General features: G+C 37.9%; 1 protein-coding gene across 1 annotated transcript; it reads left to right on the forward strand.

The window, feature by feature from the left end:
• Positions 1–4,541: 4,541 nt before the first annotated feature.
• On the forward strand, positions 4,542–14,378 carry LOC149485727 (uncharacterized). The gene is made up of 5 exons (XM_089698565.1): positions 4,542–4,637; positions 5,164–5,465; positions 9,912–9,966; positions 10,337–10,488; positions 13,969–14,378. Exons 1-5 carry the CDS (start codon positions 4,542–4,544, stop codon positions 14,114–14,116), a joined length of 753 nt encoding a protein of 250 aa, XP_089554691.1. The 3' UTR covers positions 14,117–14,378.
• Positions 14,379–17,842: the final 3,464 nt, after the last annotated feature.

Consider the following 17,842-nt stretch of genomic DNA (forward strand, 5'->3'; position numbering starts at 1 on the left):
TATCGATCAGTGCAAGTTTAATCAAAATCAATTCTGTAGTTTTTTTGTATTACAATACGGAATACCATATTTAAAATATGAGACTTGGCCATTTCGGGTTATGTTTTTTAACTTAGCTATATACTATATAGTTTGTTAATAGTTAAGGCTTGTAGAGTTAAGTCGTGAAGCTAGAGTTATTTGCAGGAAACGCGGCCTTAGAGCGTATACGCACTATGCGGGTAGCCGCATTGCGGGTAGCCGTCCGGCTGACCGCAAGCACAATTATGTACGTAATATTCATTTCTATGCGCACTGTGCGATCTGCGGTAGCCGCATCGCAGTGCGCATAGAAATGAATATTACGTACATAATTGTGCTTGCGGTCAGCCGGACGGCTACCCGCAATGCGGCTACCCGCATAGTGCGTATACGCTCTAAGACTTGCAAGCTGCTGTCAGACAGACTGTCGGACATTTCTTGCGGAAGTTTTCTTGCAGATGGAAATGCGGTTAAAATGTTAGATGCTTGGTTCTACATGAGAACCTGGATTTACCATATTATGATGTCATAAAGCAGTATTATTTCCAATGAAGGAAAGTGACGGCGCTTTTTCAGAGTGCAAGCCACAGTCGAGTCTTGGAAACATTTTACATGAAAATGTTTTGGTGGGATATTTATTTTAGGCGCCGTGTGGTGCCGGCCTAGAATAGCACCACCCCATCTCTACCCGTGGGTGTCGTAAAAGACGACTAAGGGTTTATACTACATGCAAACGGGCAGCAGCGTTATGCATGATCTCCCTCACCATCAACTGCGCTCGCCAACCCGCCTGCCAAGCGTGGCGAGTATTGGCACTTTTCCCCCCGTAGACTCAAAACAACATGAAAAGTACGACCACAACCAGGCCCCTAGTACCCGGCAGCCCCGCTATTCCTGGCTACGGTAGCGGCCATGGTAACGGCGGGGCGGGGGGTGCTAAGAATCACCGGATGCGATCCGGCTACCACTCCCGACGACCCCTGGCCCTGGTAACATACAACGCACGCACATTGAGGACGGATGAAAAGATTGTTGAGCTGGAAGAAGAATTGAGTAAATTACGATGGGATGTTATAGGGTTATCAGAAGTCCGAAGAGAGGGGGAGGACACGGTAACCCTAACGTCTGGTAATTTATTCTTCTACCGGGAGGGCGACCAAAAAGCCCAAGGTGGAATAGGGTTTATCGTTCGCAGACCCCTCATCAACAACATCATAGCCATCGAAAGTGTGTCGAGCAGGGTAGCGTACCTGATCCTCAAAATATCAGATAGATATTCTTTGAAGGTCATTCAGGTCTACGCACCGACCTCGACACACTCCGATGAAGATGTGGAGGTAATGTATGAGGACATCAGTAGAGCCATACACACCTCGAAAACACATTTTAATGTTGTGATGGGGGATTTCAACGCGAAACTGGGCAAAAGAGGCGATGATGAGTTGAGAGTGGGGCAATTTGGATTTGGGCAGCGCAACCCGAGGGGCCAGAGGCTCGCTGAGTTTCTGGAAAGAGAAGGACTCTTTATGATGAATTCTTTTTTCCAGAAATCTCCGCATAGGAAGTGGACCTGGATAAGCCCCGACGGTAAAACGAGGAATGAGATTGACTTTATCATGACAACAAAGAGACATATATTCAATGATGTTTCTGTGATCAACAGGGTGAAAACCGGCAGCGATCACCGTATGGTAAGAGGCACATTGAATATAGATGTAAAACTCGAAAGGTCTCGATTGATGAAGTCAACTCTTCGACCGTTCCGCACTCAGATTCAGAACCCCGAAAGCTTTCAACTCGAGCTCCAAAATCGCTTCGCTTGCCTAGGCGATGACGTGTCTGTGGACGATCTGAACAACAGGCTTATCGAAACGATTCGTACGGTAGGGTTGCATCACTGCAAGATTCCCCGTAAGAATCAATCACAAAAACTTTCCGACCATACCCTCAAGCTCCTGGCAGAGCGACGCTCTTTGCTACTGAATACTTCCGATGATGCGAAGTCATATAGGCAGCTCAATAGACGAATTACAAAGTCCTTGCGACACGATATTCGCTCCTTCAATACTAAAAATATTGAAGAAGCGATACAGCGAAACAAAGGCTCAAAAGTGTTCGCAAGAGATGGATCTATTGGGCAAAGCCGGCTGACTAAGCTGAAGACGGAAAGTGGCAAAATTGTGTCGTCTCAACCGGAGCTACTAGGAGAGGTCGAGAAGTTTTATGGACACCTTTACACCTCCGTTGCTAAGCCTGTTGCGAGTCCGGCGAAAGATCCTAGAGCCCGACTTACCCGACATTACACCGAAGATATCCCGGACATCAGCCTGTACGAGATTAGGATGGCTCTCAAACAGCTTAAGAACAACAAGGCGCCGGGTGAGGATGGAATCACCTCTGAGCTTCTGAGAGCGGGTGGCAAACCAATCCTCAGAGTGCTACAGAGATTATTCACTTCCACCTTACTCGAGGGCACAGCGCCACAAGCGTGGAGCAGCAGTATGGTTGTCCTCTTCTTCAAAAAGGGAGACAAAACCCAGTTGAAGAACTACAGGCCAATATCACTGCTGAGCCACGTTTATAAGTTGTTCTCGAGAGTCATCACGAATCGTCTCGAACGCAGGCTAGATGACTTCCAGCCTCCCGAACAAGCCGGTTTCCGAAGAGGCTTTAGCACCATGGACCACATTCATACGCTGCGGCAGATTATACAGAAGACGGAGGAGTATAATCTGCCATTATGCTTAGCGTTTGTGGACTATGAAAAAGCCTTTGATTCGATCGAGACTTGGGCCGTGTTGAAGTCTCTCCAGCGTTGCCGCATTGACTATCGGTATGTCGAAGTGTTGAGAAGCTTGTATGATAACGCCACTATGTCAGTCCGGGTTCAGGAGCATTGAACGAAGGCAATTCCTCTGCAGCGCGGCGTCAGGCAAGGAGACGTCATATCTCCAAAACTTTTTACCGCTGCTTTGGAAGATGTCTTCAAGCTCTTGGACTGGCAAGGATTTGGCATCAATGTTAATGGCGAGTACGTCACTCACCTTCGATTTGCCGACGATATCGTAGTCATGGCGGAGTCCCTGGAGGACCTCAATACAATGCTCGGTGACCTCTACAGAGTTTCACAACAAGTGGGCCTTAGCATGAACATGGACAAGACGAAAATCATGTCGAATGTCCATGTTGTGCCCACTCCGGTCTCAGTTGGAAACTCTGTGCTCGAAATTGTTGACGAGTATATTTACCTAGGACAAACTGTCCAATTAGGTAAGTCCAATTTCGGGAAAGAGGTCAATCGTCGAATCCGACTCGGATGGGCAGCGTTCGGGAAACTATACAACATCTTTTCGTCCAAGATCCCGCAGTGCCTGAAGTCGAAAGTCTTCGAGCAGTGTGTGTTGCCAGTGTTGACCTATGGATCTGAGACGTGGTCCCTAACCGCGGGCATTGTGCACAAGCTCCGCGTCGCTCAACGAGCTATGGAAAGGGCTATGCTCGGGGTTTCTTTGCGTGATCGAATCAGAAATGAGGAGATCCGCAAAAGAACTAAAGTCACCGACATAGCCCACCGGATTAGCAAGTTGAAGTGGAGCTGGGCTGGGCACATAGCCCGTAGAACCGATGGCCGTTGGGGCAGAAAGGTTCTCGAATGGAGACCACGTACAGGACGACGCAGCGTAGGACGGCCTCAAACAAGATGGACAGACGACCTGATCAAGGTGGCGGGGAGCCGCTGGATGCAGGCCGCTGGTGATCGGCCGTTCTGGAAGTCTTTGGGGGAGGCCTATGTCCAACAGTGGACGTCCAATGGCTGACGACGACGACGACGACGACGATTTATTTTAGGTTGGTAGTCAGGTACGAAGTTCAGCATGGCAGCGAATTGTAATTAATTTAAATTTAATCATCCTCGTTGTTAAAAAGATTTGCGTGACTAATGCATGTATTTTTTCCTCATTGATATTGATTAGTGTTGTGATGATAAAACAATTATAGAATGAAAAATAAAATCATAAAAATGCTCCCTTAAACATTGAATAATGTTTAACTAATAATACAATTTATATTAAGGCAGAAAAGATTAAGAAGACTTCATGAGTATTTATAATATCACTTTTATCTCGGAAACTATAAGAGTTATAGGTATATGAAACTGAAATTTGGCAATCTAACAGATCTCGTTTCTGTAAAACTATAAACATGTCTACTTTTTAAAATTTCAGAAGACTACCGTTGTGACTACCGTACATTTTTTTTACCACCCTATAATTATAATAAAATAAATAAACTGGCAGTTGGCACCAAACAGTTAGGTACTAGTAGTGCCTACATATAACTTATAATGTTACCTCCTTGACCGGACGAAGCTGCAGGCAAGAGCTAGTATAAGATTAACGTATCACATAGCCATTAGCCTGATTATTATCAGCCATTAGATAAATTTTAAAATAGGGATTCATTTATATACAGCAAGTGCCAAAATTATTTATTTACACTGTGGTGTTTATTGAGGAAAAATGTACGATTTGAAAGATAAAGTTGTTTTTCTTACGGGAGGAGCGATCGGAATAGGCGCAGAATCTGTAAAATTATTTCTAGAAGAAGGAGTGAAGGTAATTCTGTGTATTTTTTGGTATATACGACAACGACACGGGCGAAATATGGAAATTTTTAAAAACATTAGGAGTTGGTAAATGCGCCTCAAATGAATTTCCCACCAATATTGATATTGACTCATTAAATAAACATTTTGCATCATCATCTTCTATTTGTCCAAATCAAAAAAGGTCTACCCTTAATAATCTTTCATCAACCCCAATTCCTACTTATCCACCGTTCTTTTTTAATCGATTTACTGCTAGTGACGTTAAAAAGAATATTTTGTCCATTTCGTCCAATGCCATCGGTTGTGACTTGGTTAGTCGTAATATGATTGTCCCTATCCTAGATATAATTGCCCCCGTCATAACCCATATTTTTAACGTCTCCATTGCCTCCAGTAAATTTCCTGATGTCTGGAAAGACGCTAAAATTATTCCACTTCCCAAAAAAACTAATCCTAGTATTTATTCAGATTTTCGCCCTATCTCCATTCTGCCTTTCCTTTCCAAAGTCCTTGAACGCCTCATTCATCAACAGATTTGTTCCTTCCTTTACACCAATAATATCCTCAGTCCCATGCAATCCGGTTTCCGTCCAGGTCATAGTACGACTACCGCACTCGTTAAAGTCACGGATGATATACGGAACGGAATGGACAAGAAGCAGTTGACTGTTCTTACTCTCCTAGATTTCAGTAACGCCTTCAACACCGTCGATTTTGACATACTACTACAACTGCTTCATTCTCTTAACGTATCTCCTACAGTAGTTGATTGGTTTCAAAGTTACTTGCATGGACGCCGGCAACATATTTTACTGGAGGAGAAGAAATCTTCCTGGTGTGCCGTTACTTCCGGTGTCCCGCAAGGTGGCGTTTTGTCCCCTCTTCTTTTTTCTGTATTCATTAATTCTATAACAAAAAATTTGTCTTCTCTCTATCACATGTATGCCGACGATCTCCAGATATATACCCAGTCATCCCTTGAGAATTTACCTGATGCTATCAAAACGACTAATACCGATTTGCAAAAAATTTCGGATTGGAGCCATAGTTTTGGCCTAAATATCAATCCTGCTAAAAGTCAGGTAATAATTATTGGTAGCTCTTATTTTATATCGCGCATTGACTGGGAATACCTCCCTAAAGTATATATTGGCGGCACAATAATTGAATATAGAGATAACGTTAAGAACCTAGGGATACTTCTTGACTCAAATTTGTCTTGGTCATATCACCTGAAAGAAACTAGCCGAAAACTTTACGCTGCTTTTAGTTCTTTGCGTCGTTTACGTTATTTCTTACCGATTTCCACCAAAATTATGCTAGCTAAGTCCCTTCTTCTCCCACTCCTTGATTATGCTGACGCTTGTACCACTGATCTAAATGAAGACCAATTAGATACACTTGAGCGTCTCCAAAATTTCTGTGTACGTTTTGTTTACGGTCTTCGTAAATACGACCACGTTTCCCAATTTCGAAAAAAACTCAAGTGGCTTCCTATAAGACTTCGCCGGAATGCAAATACGTTGAAGCTTCTTTTTTCTATCCTTTTCGATCCCAAATATCCTTCCTATTTAAAATCCCAGTTCAAATTCCTTGATTCTGATAGTTACTCCCTTCGCTCTGTTGATAACCTAATCCTTAGTTTTCCTTCCCACCAAACTAATTACTTCGGAAATTCCTTTGCTGTAACCGCTGTCAGACTTTGGAATTCTTTGCCATTAGCTGTAAGACGGGCTTCCTCTCTTAAGTCCTTTAAAAATCTTTTACACCAGCATTTTTTAAATAAAGCATTTCCTGGATATTAACTGTAACTATTTATTTTATTTATTTATATTTATATACTTTATTTATTTATTATATATTTTATTAAATATTTTATTTATTTATATTATAGTTACTTTATTGTATTCTATTATGATTAATACAGGTTTCTCTATAACATAATAATAATATGTAATATATTATATTACTTCCTATTTTATTTTTATCTCATAATAATATATATATATATATATTTTTTTTTCTTTTCTCTTTTACTTTTTCAGCCACCCGCGTTCCATTAATTATATGTATTATATATCTATCCTCTACCTTAGGTGGCCTGGAAGAAATCGCTTTTAAGCGATAAGGTCACCTTTTGTACTTCGCATCCAAACAGATATATATTATACTGTACATTGTAATATTAAATGGTGTGGTACAATAAATGATTAAATAAATAAATAAATATATATTATGTGGAACATAGAAGAAAAATGTTAGTAGGTACAAATATTTTCCTCTCTGCAGTTGCTCTGTTTCATTGTCGAAAGCTAAGGTCGTAAGTATGTCGAATAAAATATTTTTAAAATGAAAAATCATTAAAAGCTGAACATTTTTCAGCTGACTTCATAAGCAAAGAGGTTCTCAATTCATCTGTATTTTTGGTTTCGATACCTCGACTGGTGAACAGATTTTGATGATACTTTTTTTTAATTTGTAAACAAGTATCTTCCGGTTGGTCCAATTAATTTTGCCTAGACTTTCTGTGTCAGTGTTCAAAGAAGATTAAACAATAATTGTCATTCACATCGATTTTAATATAGCGCCATCTATCAGAATTTATATTTATATAAATTTCGGAGTAATTGAAATGATCTTCCCGTCAGAATGAAACATTATAGACCGGGAGATACTGACACAAAATTTCGAGTCATTTGTAACAGGATGGCGGTTCTACAGGGGTCTTAGTACGCAATGACAAAAAGAAAAATGATGGTGTGAACGCTGGTACCGGTGGGTTAGTCGCGTGGGCGTTAGTCGAACTCGTCGGAAAAATAGCGAAAGTCAAACGATTTGTAACACAAAAATTTTAGAATTTACCGATAGCCCATAAAAAAGAAGTAGGCGGTAGTGTCATGCCATACTTTTCCGGTATGACTTACAGCCCGCCATACCGACGCGAATGTGTTGATTTAAAAAAAACAATTATTCAACCATTTGTACCAAGCTAACTTTTGCACAGGTAACCATCGTCGTGCAGCCATTTATGAAAATCGCCATGCCATACTTTTCGGACGATTCCAAATGGTCGCCATACCGCCGAAAATCTGCAATTTTTTTTATTTCGCCTATCTTTTTGTACCAGTATTGCATTTGGCTTTTTGGAGAGTATTTGATAAAATGTGACCATTATTATATTTGCCATACTTCTAGTAGGGGGAAAAAGTGCTGTCATACTTGAAAAATAAATTTATTGTTAATTTATATAAGTGAAGATTTCCAACACCTAGATCTTTGAAATTTTGTATTTATATTCGTTGATCCTCAAACTTACAGGAAAAATAAGTGCCATACTGTTACAAATCGTTTGACTTTCGCTATTTTCCGACGAGTTCGACTAACGCCCACGCGACTAAGCCGCCGGTACCAGCGTTCACACCATCATTTTTCTTTTTGTCATTGCGTACTAAGAACCCTGTAGAACCGCCATCCTGTTACAAATGACTCGAAATTTTGTGTCAGTATCTCCCGGTCTATTACAAGTGTGTAAATAATTACAATTTTGTTTCTAAGCTTCCTTATTTTTTTTGGAAAAAAAAATATTATTCATATTATTTGTAATTAAACATTATGTAATTCGTATTCAAAATATCTTACAGCAAACGATAAAATACGTTACTGCGGTAGATTTTATACTTCCTTGTATTGTTTTGTATTGGGACACCACGTAAAGTCAATCTATTGTATTGGTTTCGAATAATTTCAATCTTTGGAAATAGTTTAACTTGATTTAATGGGACTTCACGAAGAAGGAAATATTCGAAAAAATATGTGTCTACCGATTACCTATTAGTTACTCATTGTTTCACCTTTCTTAGCATCACGAAATACTTGTACTTTCAGACAGCTCTCGTAACGAGTACCTTAAAAGCATGGGAGTTTATGCGTAAAGACAAGTCTGGACGAGGTGGAAGTATTGTCAACATATCTTCTATAGCGGGACTAGTACAAGCTCCTTTTATGCCTGTATATCATGCTATAGACCGGGAGATACTGACACAAAATTTCGAGTCATTTGTAACAGGATGCCGGTTCTACAGGGGTCTTAGTACGCAATGACAAAAAGAAAAACGATAGTGTGAACACTGGTACCGGCGGTTTAGTCGCGTGGGCGTTAGTCGAACTCGTCGTAAAAATAGCGAAAGTCAAACGATTTGTAACACAAAAATTTTAGAATTTACCGATAGCCTATAAAAAAGAAGTAGGCGGTACTGTCATGCCATACTTTTCCGGTGTGACTTACAGCCCGCCATACCGACGCAAATGTGTTGATTTAAAAAAAAACAATTCAACCATTTGTACCAGGCTAACTTTTGCACAGGTAACCATCGTCGTCTAGCCATTTACGAAAATCGCCATGCCATACTTTTCGGACGATTCCAAATGGTCGCCATACCGCCGAAAATCTGCAAAAATTTTTTTTTTCGCCAAACTTTTTGTACCAGTATTGCATTTAGATTTTTGGAGAGTATTTGATAAAATGTGACCATTATTATATTTGCCATACTTCTTGTAGGGGGAAAAAGTGCTGCCATACTTCATAAATAAATTTATTATTAATTTATAGAAGTGAAGATTTCTACCACCTAGATCTTTGAAATTTTGTATTTATATTTGTTGAACCTCAAACTTATAGGAAAGATTAATGCCATACTGTTACAAATCGTTCAAAATACGAATAAAATCATACAATAAAATAAAATCTTATACACATTCGCCACCTCCCACAGGTATGGCATTATCACACTTCTATTTATAATCATTCAGGAGTTGTTGAAAAAAAAATTTAGGGTGTTACAAATGGTTCGGCGAAAAAAAAAATTTGCAGATTTTCGGCGGTATGGCGACCATTTGGAATCGTCCGAAAAGTATGGCATGGCGATTTTCGTAAATGGCTGCACGACGATGGTTACCTGTGCAAAAGTTAGCCTGGTACAAATGGTTGAATTGTTTTTTTTAAATCAACACATTCGCGTCGGTATGGCGGGCTGTAAGTCACACCGGAAAAGTATGGCATGACACTACCGCCTACTTCTTTTTTATGGGCTATCGGTAAATTCTAAAATTTTTGTGTTACAAATCGTTTGACTTCGCTATTTTTCCGACGAGTTCGACTAACGCCCACGCGACTAAGCCGCCGGTACCAGCGTTCACACCATCGTTTTTCTTTTTGTCATTGCGTACTAAGACCCCTGTAGAACCGCCATCCTGTTACAAATGACTCGAAATTTTCTGTCAGTATCTCCCGGTCTACTACTAAGAGCGCAGTAATACAATTCAGCAATTGCCTTGGGGTAAGAAGAATTGTAGTCTTTAGACATTTTTTTTAAAATAATTGTTAAAAAAATGTTGTCCTCCTAGTTCTAGTTTATTGAAGCTAATAGATCAGTTTTAAATAAGTACTATTAAGAGGACAATTAGTGGAATCATCGGATTAAATACTAATTATAAAAAGACGTGTGGACTCGGGGACTGCCGCGGTAAAGCTATTGCATGCTATGCCTTCAACCCACACCTCCGCGCCCATCGGAGTCGAGAGCGTGAGGTTTTTCGTTACTAAATTTCTGGATTCGGTACCCGCGCTCAATGCCCGCGATAGAAGTTATGAAATAGCTTAAAAGCTATGCAATAGCTTAATAATTTTCATTATTTTGTTTATTTCAGGCCGAACAAAATTATGCAAGGACCGGTGTTAAAGTATTTACAGTGTGCTACGGTGCAACAAATACAAGTCTCATTTCTAATCAAAAGCTGCATAGTTTTAGTGATTTGTACCCAGATGTTCCCGAAATAATAAACAAATATCCTGTTCAAAGGTGAGTTTTATACATTTAGTAGAATTTAATAACTCAGGCCCCGGAATCACAGACACAATAGAAAATCTATTGTGTCGTTCGGGGCTCAATGGGTTAAGTACAATTTATTGTAAAATGAAAAATCTGGGGGCACGGCAGTGCCCCCGCCAAGTCGAGCAAAAAAAAAGCGGCACGGCCGTACCATCCTTTTCTCGAAGCAATTCGGGCCTTTTTCGACCCCCTATAATTCGGTTGTGGATAAAGCAAGAAACCTGAATCTTCGTATAAACACGGAATATTTAAAATTTCAGTCAATTTGAACCAGTAGTTTAAGAATGACAACTTGTTAAAGTTTCTAAATTTTGTCACTCACTGACTCACCGATCATCAAAAGTCCAAGGCACTTCTAGCAGACTTAGAAGCTTCATATTTGGAATACATATAGAGTTTAGTGTCTTAATCATGGGAAAACTAAAATATTTTGTAATTTCGGTCCAGTTTTCCAAATACACCAACTGCATCAATAACTTTGTAATCCCATATAAATATATGGGATTACAAAGTTATTTATGCAGTTGGTGGTTGGTGGTGGTTATAAATTTAATAGGTGTAGATAAGGTAACGGCACCAGTCGTGGACAAGCATCCAGTAATGGACAAAATAAATATTAAATTTAAATATTAAGACCAAAATTAACGTTATATAATTTGGCAATACTTAAAATAAAAGTTTGGTTCATAAGCTATCAAAATACGACATTTCATCTTATTCGGCCAAAATGTTTGAAGATGGCAGAACGTTATGTTTAGTTGCTGCGACTCGTTTCGAAGAAATCCGTTTTTACTAAGAAAATCCTTAAGGAAGTGACGACACAATTTTGGTTATAAGAATTTTTGTATAAATGTCAGCAAAATTTGATATTACTTTTATTTATAGTAGTTAAGTGTACGAAATATTACACGATTTAGTATCATGATAGGTTATGTTGTTTAAATAAAATTCATCAGTGTCCATAACTGGATTTAATTCTATGGATATATCCATTTATGGACATATGTCGAAAATAAACTTTTTTTAAAGGTATTAATTACATGCGCTTTTCTGTATTGTCTTTTCTTTCTGATTAATAATATACCTATCACGACCATTTCAAATAAAGGGTTCCAATATTGTACAACAATTGTCCATGACTGGATTTGCTTTGGTTCCTATAATGGACATTGATATTTTTTGTTAAAATTACACTAATGGGTCCAACAACATAATATCTAGCTAAACATGAAGAATATATTTTAGAACAATGGGTCATTATGTGCTGTGCGACTCGTTCTCGGCTTCATTCTCTATCACTGCGTAGAGAAGTCGCATACTTATGCGTATTGTAACGCATCTATCATAGAGAGTTCTCTGATGAACTGTTTGGATCGTTGTCTGCTGCTAAATTCCACCACCACATAGCACACATGCTTAAATTTCATCCACACCATCTTGACAACAGTTTAAAAAAAGCTTTTTGCCTCGTGCTACAATTTGGAATCCATATCGATGGACCGATCAGATTAAGGCTGCTGGCGGATTCAGATTGGCGATTCACTTCACGAGTGCAGCGGAATGCCAGGAAACAGAGAGATATGGCGGAACATCGTGAAGCGGGTAACATCTACCCCCCTAGAGTGATATGACGAAGAAGAAGAAGTCCCAAAATGGATGGAATGGCAGTACTTTTTTTTGTTATATTTTTCATCCCTGACTTATTGAGAAAAAAATACCATATTGGTGTTTCTTAACGGACATAACTCGCATTTAACGATGCATTTGTCCAATTTTTGCCTAGAAAATGGAAATTAAGACTGTTTTAAATATTGTAAGTATGCAAAATAATTAATAAGTACTATTTTTTATACATACATCCCCGATCATTTTCAAGATTCTATTGATAACTATAAGTCTTCTCCAAGTGTAAATAACTGGAGAAACGACATTAGGTACAGTCCATAAATGGGTGTTCATAACTGGATGTTGTCCAAAACTGGGTGTCCATCATTAGATTTTTCACTGTCCAACACTGGTGCAAAAAAGTGGTTTTTTAATTTATAAATAACTTCATTATTTATGCATTGTAATCTTTTTTCTAACATTGGTTACGTTAAACTAACATTGAACTAAAGGTATAACTAAACAATATCCAATAAAGTTAAAAAACCTACGAGAAATTTGCAAAAAACTTCAATTTTTTCCTTAATCTGTACAAGACTGGTGCCGTTACGTTAGGTACCTACCATATGAGGCAAGGGAGGGGGTATAGGGTGGGTAAGGGTGTGTTTAGCCCATGAAACTGAACAACATTATTACTTGTAAAATGGTCAACGTAATGAAAAACACATGATTGGACATGTCTTGAAGTACGAAAATCTAATAAAACAATATATTATAATTTAAATCTGTTATATATAAATTGTTGGCGCGACTAGCCTCCTTACAGACAGACTGGCCTCTATTTTACTCTATGACTGACAAGCAAAATATACGCCAAAATGACAGAACAATGAAATGTGAATGCCTTCGAGCGAGCGGCAGCCGCACGCATACGTGCGAGCGCCCTCATGCTGTTCGGATGTGCCTCGAAACCTAACCTATAAGTTTGCGATTTTCATTTATAATTTCGATTGATAAATTACATTTACGACTAAAAGGCTTGCTCATTAGTTTACTGATATTATTTGCTTACGATTGGGATGTTGTTTGGTTAATTTTAAGGAACTTACATAAATACCTTAGTCTTCAAATATAATTACTTAATGCTTTGAGAAAAACTGTGGCTGAAGCTCAAGAAGTAGTACCGGAAAAGAAAAAGAGGAAGACTACATATAAAAATAAGAAAATATCATAAGACCTTTAACAAAATTCGTTAGAAGTAGATGGTATCAAAAAGAAAGGCTCTACAAAAAGAAGTGAAAACATGAAAACAAAATGAATATTACAATATTATATTAGATTCTTTAGTCTCTCGCGCCTCACGCGATTGAAACTCTCGTTCCTGTTGGTCGCTGGCCCGTTGTGCTGTGTAGTGTGATACATACTAATAATCAAATCAAGCGATGTCCAAGTCGATCTATTTGTTTAAAACGTTAAATATTTTTAATATTGGCATGATAATAACTTATGTAATAACTTAAGACAGAAGGTCCTTCAAGTAGACACTAAATAGATTAACCGACTTGGTATTACATGGATCTCACAACTTTTGACGGTAGAAAGACTGAGCTGCAAGACTTGGGTTTTTTACAGGATGTTTTTGATGGGATAATACTTCTACTTACCCATTCTATGGTACCTACTTCATTCAATGATTGTATTTTAAAAACTGCTAGGCATTGAAAAATAATTTACCGGATTATAACTTACCTTGGGAGGCCCGTGTCCCAGCAGTGAGAACATATTATGGGCTGATGATGATGATGATGATTAAGCTTACAATAAATGAAATCGTAATTGTTGCAGAGTGAAGTCAGCTGCAAAAGGCTTAATTCAAGCGTGTAAACAAGGCGAAAGTGCTAGTACTTGGCTCGTGATCAACGACAGAGACGCTCATGACGTCACCCCTTGTGTGAAGAAAGCCTACACAGCACTCCTTGAATCAGCATTTTAAAACTAACAGTAGTAGGAGTACAGATTACTAAATAGATACTTCTAATCACCATCTAATACTATGCCAACTATATTTTGATTGAAAATTCACACCACGATTCACGACGCACTACACTTTTATTTTGGTCCAAGATCGCAACATCTTTTGGCCAGCATAAACATAATTTTGAACAATAACAAGATCTTTTACATGTTTTTTTTTCTTTTGTTTTCATTCGTTTGTGTCATTTGAATTGAAACTAACTAGTGTGAGTAAAATAAAAATGCTCGAGACGTTTTTAAGGCTCAGCCTAAAATGTTCGTTCAAAGCAATTTGATTTTTTTTATTTCAAGCCTAAATAACCTTACAAACACGCATTATCAGAGAGAAGTAGGTAATTAACAAGAGAGATTTGAAACAGCATAATTTAACAATAACAAATCAACTCATAAAATCTTGTATACCTATTTTTATGGTTTTTTGCCAAGGCTTTTGACACTGTTTGAAGTGTCTGTGTCAGTGCCTGATTTTTTGAGAAGTTTGAGCGATATGGTATGAAAGTAATGAACTTGGACTTAAAAAAAGACCTTAATGGGTTAGTTTAAAAAAAATAAGATTAACGATTCTTATAGTTCTGATATCGCGGCTATATACGAAATCCCGCAGGGAAGCATACTTGGTCCCATCCTGTTAATATTATGAATAATGAATAATTTATGTTAAAGAACACTAAATATTTGTAGTTATTGCACGGGAACTCCATATTTATTTATTCTATGTTTTTATTTAATTTTGATAGCGGCATAAGAAATACATTTTACCCTTTGGGTGAGGAACCCTAAAATGACTTGTAATATCGCATACTTAACAAGTTTATCTGGCATTAGATTGATTATAAAATAAAAATGTATTTACATTATGCATTATGCAAGCAGTGCGTAATTTCTACTTAGAAGGTTTATACAGAGTGGTTTAGTTCCGCACAATGCCGAGCAAGTACGGCTTCGGTTCCAAAACATTATCTAGCACTCAAAAGTACTATTAAAAGCAATGCCGTCAAAAAATAATTGTTCTTTTAAATGTATACCAATAATCATCTTAATTTCATCTTATACTTGCTATAAAGAGCTGTAAGGTCATTTGACCCTGTACAGGAACTTTTTTTTTAACATGATATTGTAAAATTCAATTGTTGTATAGTATTGCCGTTCAAAAGAAACATGGTCAAATGACCAAATTTACCCCGGTAACTCTCGGAAATTAAATAAAAATTCCGACTTTGTGGACCACCATTTTTGTACGGCACTGAGCGTTTTCTTATTATTTTTAATGGATTTATCGGTGGTTAAGAATGCCGTACAAAAATATATGACCAAAATTTACCGAGTCTACCTGTACTTTCGAATTCTCATCTGCACTCAGTTGGACAGCTTACAAGTGACGGCATCTGTGGACGGCATAGTGCTGAATCCATAGAAATCTAAATAACAAGACACATAGAAGGGCTATAATGTCATAATTCGTATGAAAACCGCTGTCGCCAAAATCAACACATTCAAACCGAAAGCTAAACAGTACACACAAGTAAACTATGTCTTTTATTGGACAGCTTGATTTTAGTGAAAACCAACTCAAATATTAAATTAAGCTTTTGAATATGTATCCTAACGCACGAATTTACGGTTTATTTTAGAATAACATCCCTAAGTATATGAGACTTTTTGCTCCAATACGAACAAACGTGATAATAAGAATGGTCGACTGTGTCATTCATTGTTATTTCGATTACTATGGTGACACTCGTAATACTTGTAAATATTCTTTAATTTTAAGGAAAAACGGCATTATTTCTAAAAAAAAATATTTTCCGATGAAATATTATTCCTTTATAAGTATAACTACAACTTGTGGAAGAATTTCCGCAATGGGAATTGCTGAAACACACCATGTATACACTCATACGTCTCCAGAGCAACTGAACAGTGACGAATGCACTGGTGATGTGCAAATCACCTGAGTGGCGACAAGGTCACGCACGCTTACGACTTCTAGTGTCTTGTTATTTAGATTTCTATGGCTGAATCTTATTATTTTATGCTCTTCTATCGTTCTAGATAGGTCACCTGGTGGTTCAAATGACCCATATTTTTTTCCTATACCGGCTTGTAGTCTTTAAATAATAAGCGCATTTAAAAATGATGTTATTTTATTTAAATTTTTAGCGAAAAAAACAAAAAAGGTATTTAAAAATGTGAAATACAAGGCGAAAGAATTTAGCATTGTAGACCAGTAATAATGGTGATGATACAATGATTATAAATTTTCACAATGGCAATTTCCCACGTAATAATTTTTGCTTTGATAATTTCTGCTCGTAAAATCCTGATAGTAGGTATAGTATTGTTATAGCATCTACAGACGCTCCGATTTGGTTGGTGCCAACCATCCGACCACGACCAAATCGGAAAGTGTAGAGAGCGGTCGGTCCGACATAATTATTATTAATATTGGTTTGACGTGGTCGGATGCGCCGGCGATACCGACCAAACCAACTTCCTATCCGATCCAACCAAATTGGAACGTCTGGAAGCTTTGTTCCGACCAAATCGGCTCATTCCATAGAGTAATATAGGTAATTGGCTCATTCACATTCGCAACGCCGCCGGTGTAGGACGTCAACATGAACGCCGAGGGAGTTACGGTCACCGAACGTGACATATTAATAAAATTGCTGGAACTATATAAAGACTTTCCCTGTTTGTGGGACTTAAGTAAAAAAGATTACGCAAATAGAGATGCCAGAAATCAAGCGTATTTTATTATGTTAGAAGTATTAAAAAAAATTGACAGTGCGGCTACATTAAAAACCTTAAAAAATAAGTTGTAAGAGCCGCATATGACTGTAATTTTCTCTATTTCTATAGTAGAATTTAGCCCATTCTCTTCGTACTATGGTCAACTGACATATTACTCTATGGTCAACTGACAGCTGGAAGGCCAACCGTCGGACAATCTGTAGCAATGTTGGAATGGTTGCCTTGTCGGTTCCGATATGGTTGGCACCAACCAAATCGGAGCGTCTGTAGATACATTTAGACGTAACTTTTGATTTAATATTTTTGTGGATGAATAGTTGTCACTTTTTCCTGTCAAAACATTCTAGCTGTCGAATATAAAATGCCGCGTTCCTTTGATTCGTGGCGCATTCGTACGAATCGTGCCTAGGGTCTCGGACGTTGTTTATACGACGTTTGACCCAACTACCCTCACTTTACTAATAGACTTGCTGCGATTTGTTATCAACTACCTACATCAATTAGATAGCTGTGTAGAATCGCAGTACATTCTTATTACATTCAAACTAATATTTAACTCGGTCTCGCGTGTAATTTATTATACTTAGTATTTTAATAAAAAAAAAAAACTAAAATGACAATAATAAAGAAAAGACCTAAGCTAGTTAGTAAATAGGTATTCATATAATATAACTTTTGGAATGTTTTTTTTCTATTATTAAAAAAGGTGCACCGATTCACCTACCTATGACATTTTTTGCTATTAATTATCTGTGGCAAGAAGAAGTGGTGTTGGTGTCTGCATCATGATAACACTTGGGGCTGAATTTCGTATAAAAACGTGGAAAATGCCATAAAAATATTTAAATCCTTCAATACATATCATTGATTATGCATATTGACAATAATTGATGTTGATCATTCTGGCCGATAGTTTAAGCCTTTTATCAAA

This window comes from Colias philodice, chromosome 9 (genome assembly GCF_061535455.1).
Source record: "Colias philodice isolate Cphi_HAF_F1 chromosome 9, ilColPhil1 Martin Lab GWU primary, whole genome shotgun sequence".
NCBI classification, from domain to species: Eukaryota; Metazoa; Arthropoda; class Insecta; order Lepidoptera; family Pieridae; genus Colias; species Colias philodice.

What these genes read in the sequence shown, in the direction of transcription:
- LOC149485727 (XM_089698565.1), top strand. Translation starts at nt 4,542, where the DNA reads ATGTACGATTTGAAAGATAAAGTTGTTTTTCTTACGGGAGGAGCGATC. An exon ending in TTCTAGAAGAAGGAGTGAAG is followed by an intron (nt 4,638 to 5,163) that starts GTAATTCTGTGT and finishes ATTCATCAACAG; the next exon opens with ATTTGTTCCTTCCTTTACAC. An exon ending in AATTCAGCAATTGCCTTGGG is followed by an intron (nt 9,967 to 10,336) that starts GTAAGAAGAATT and finishes TGTTTATTTCAG; the next exon opens with GCCGAACAAAATTATGCAAG.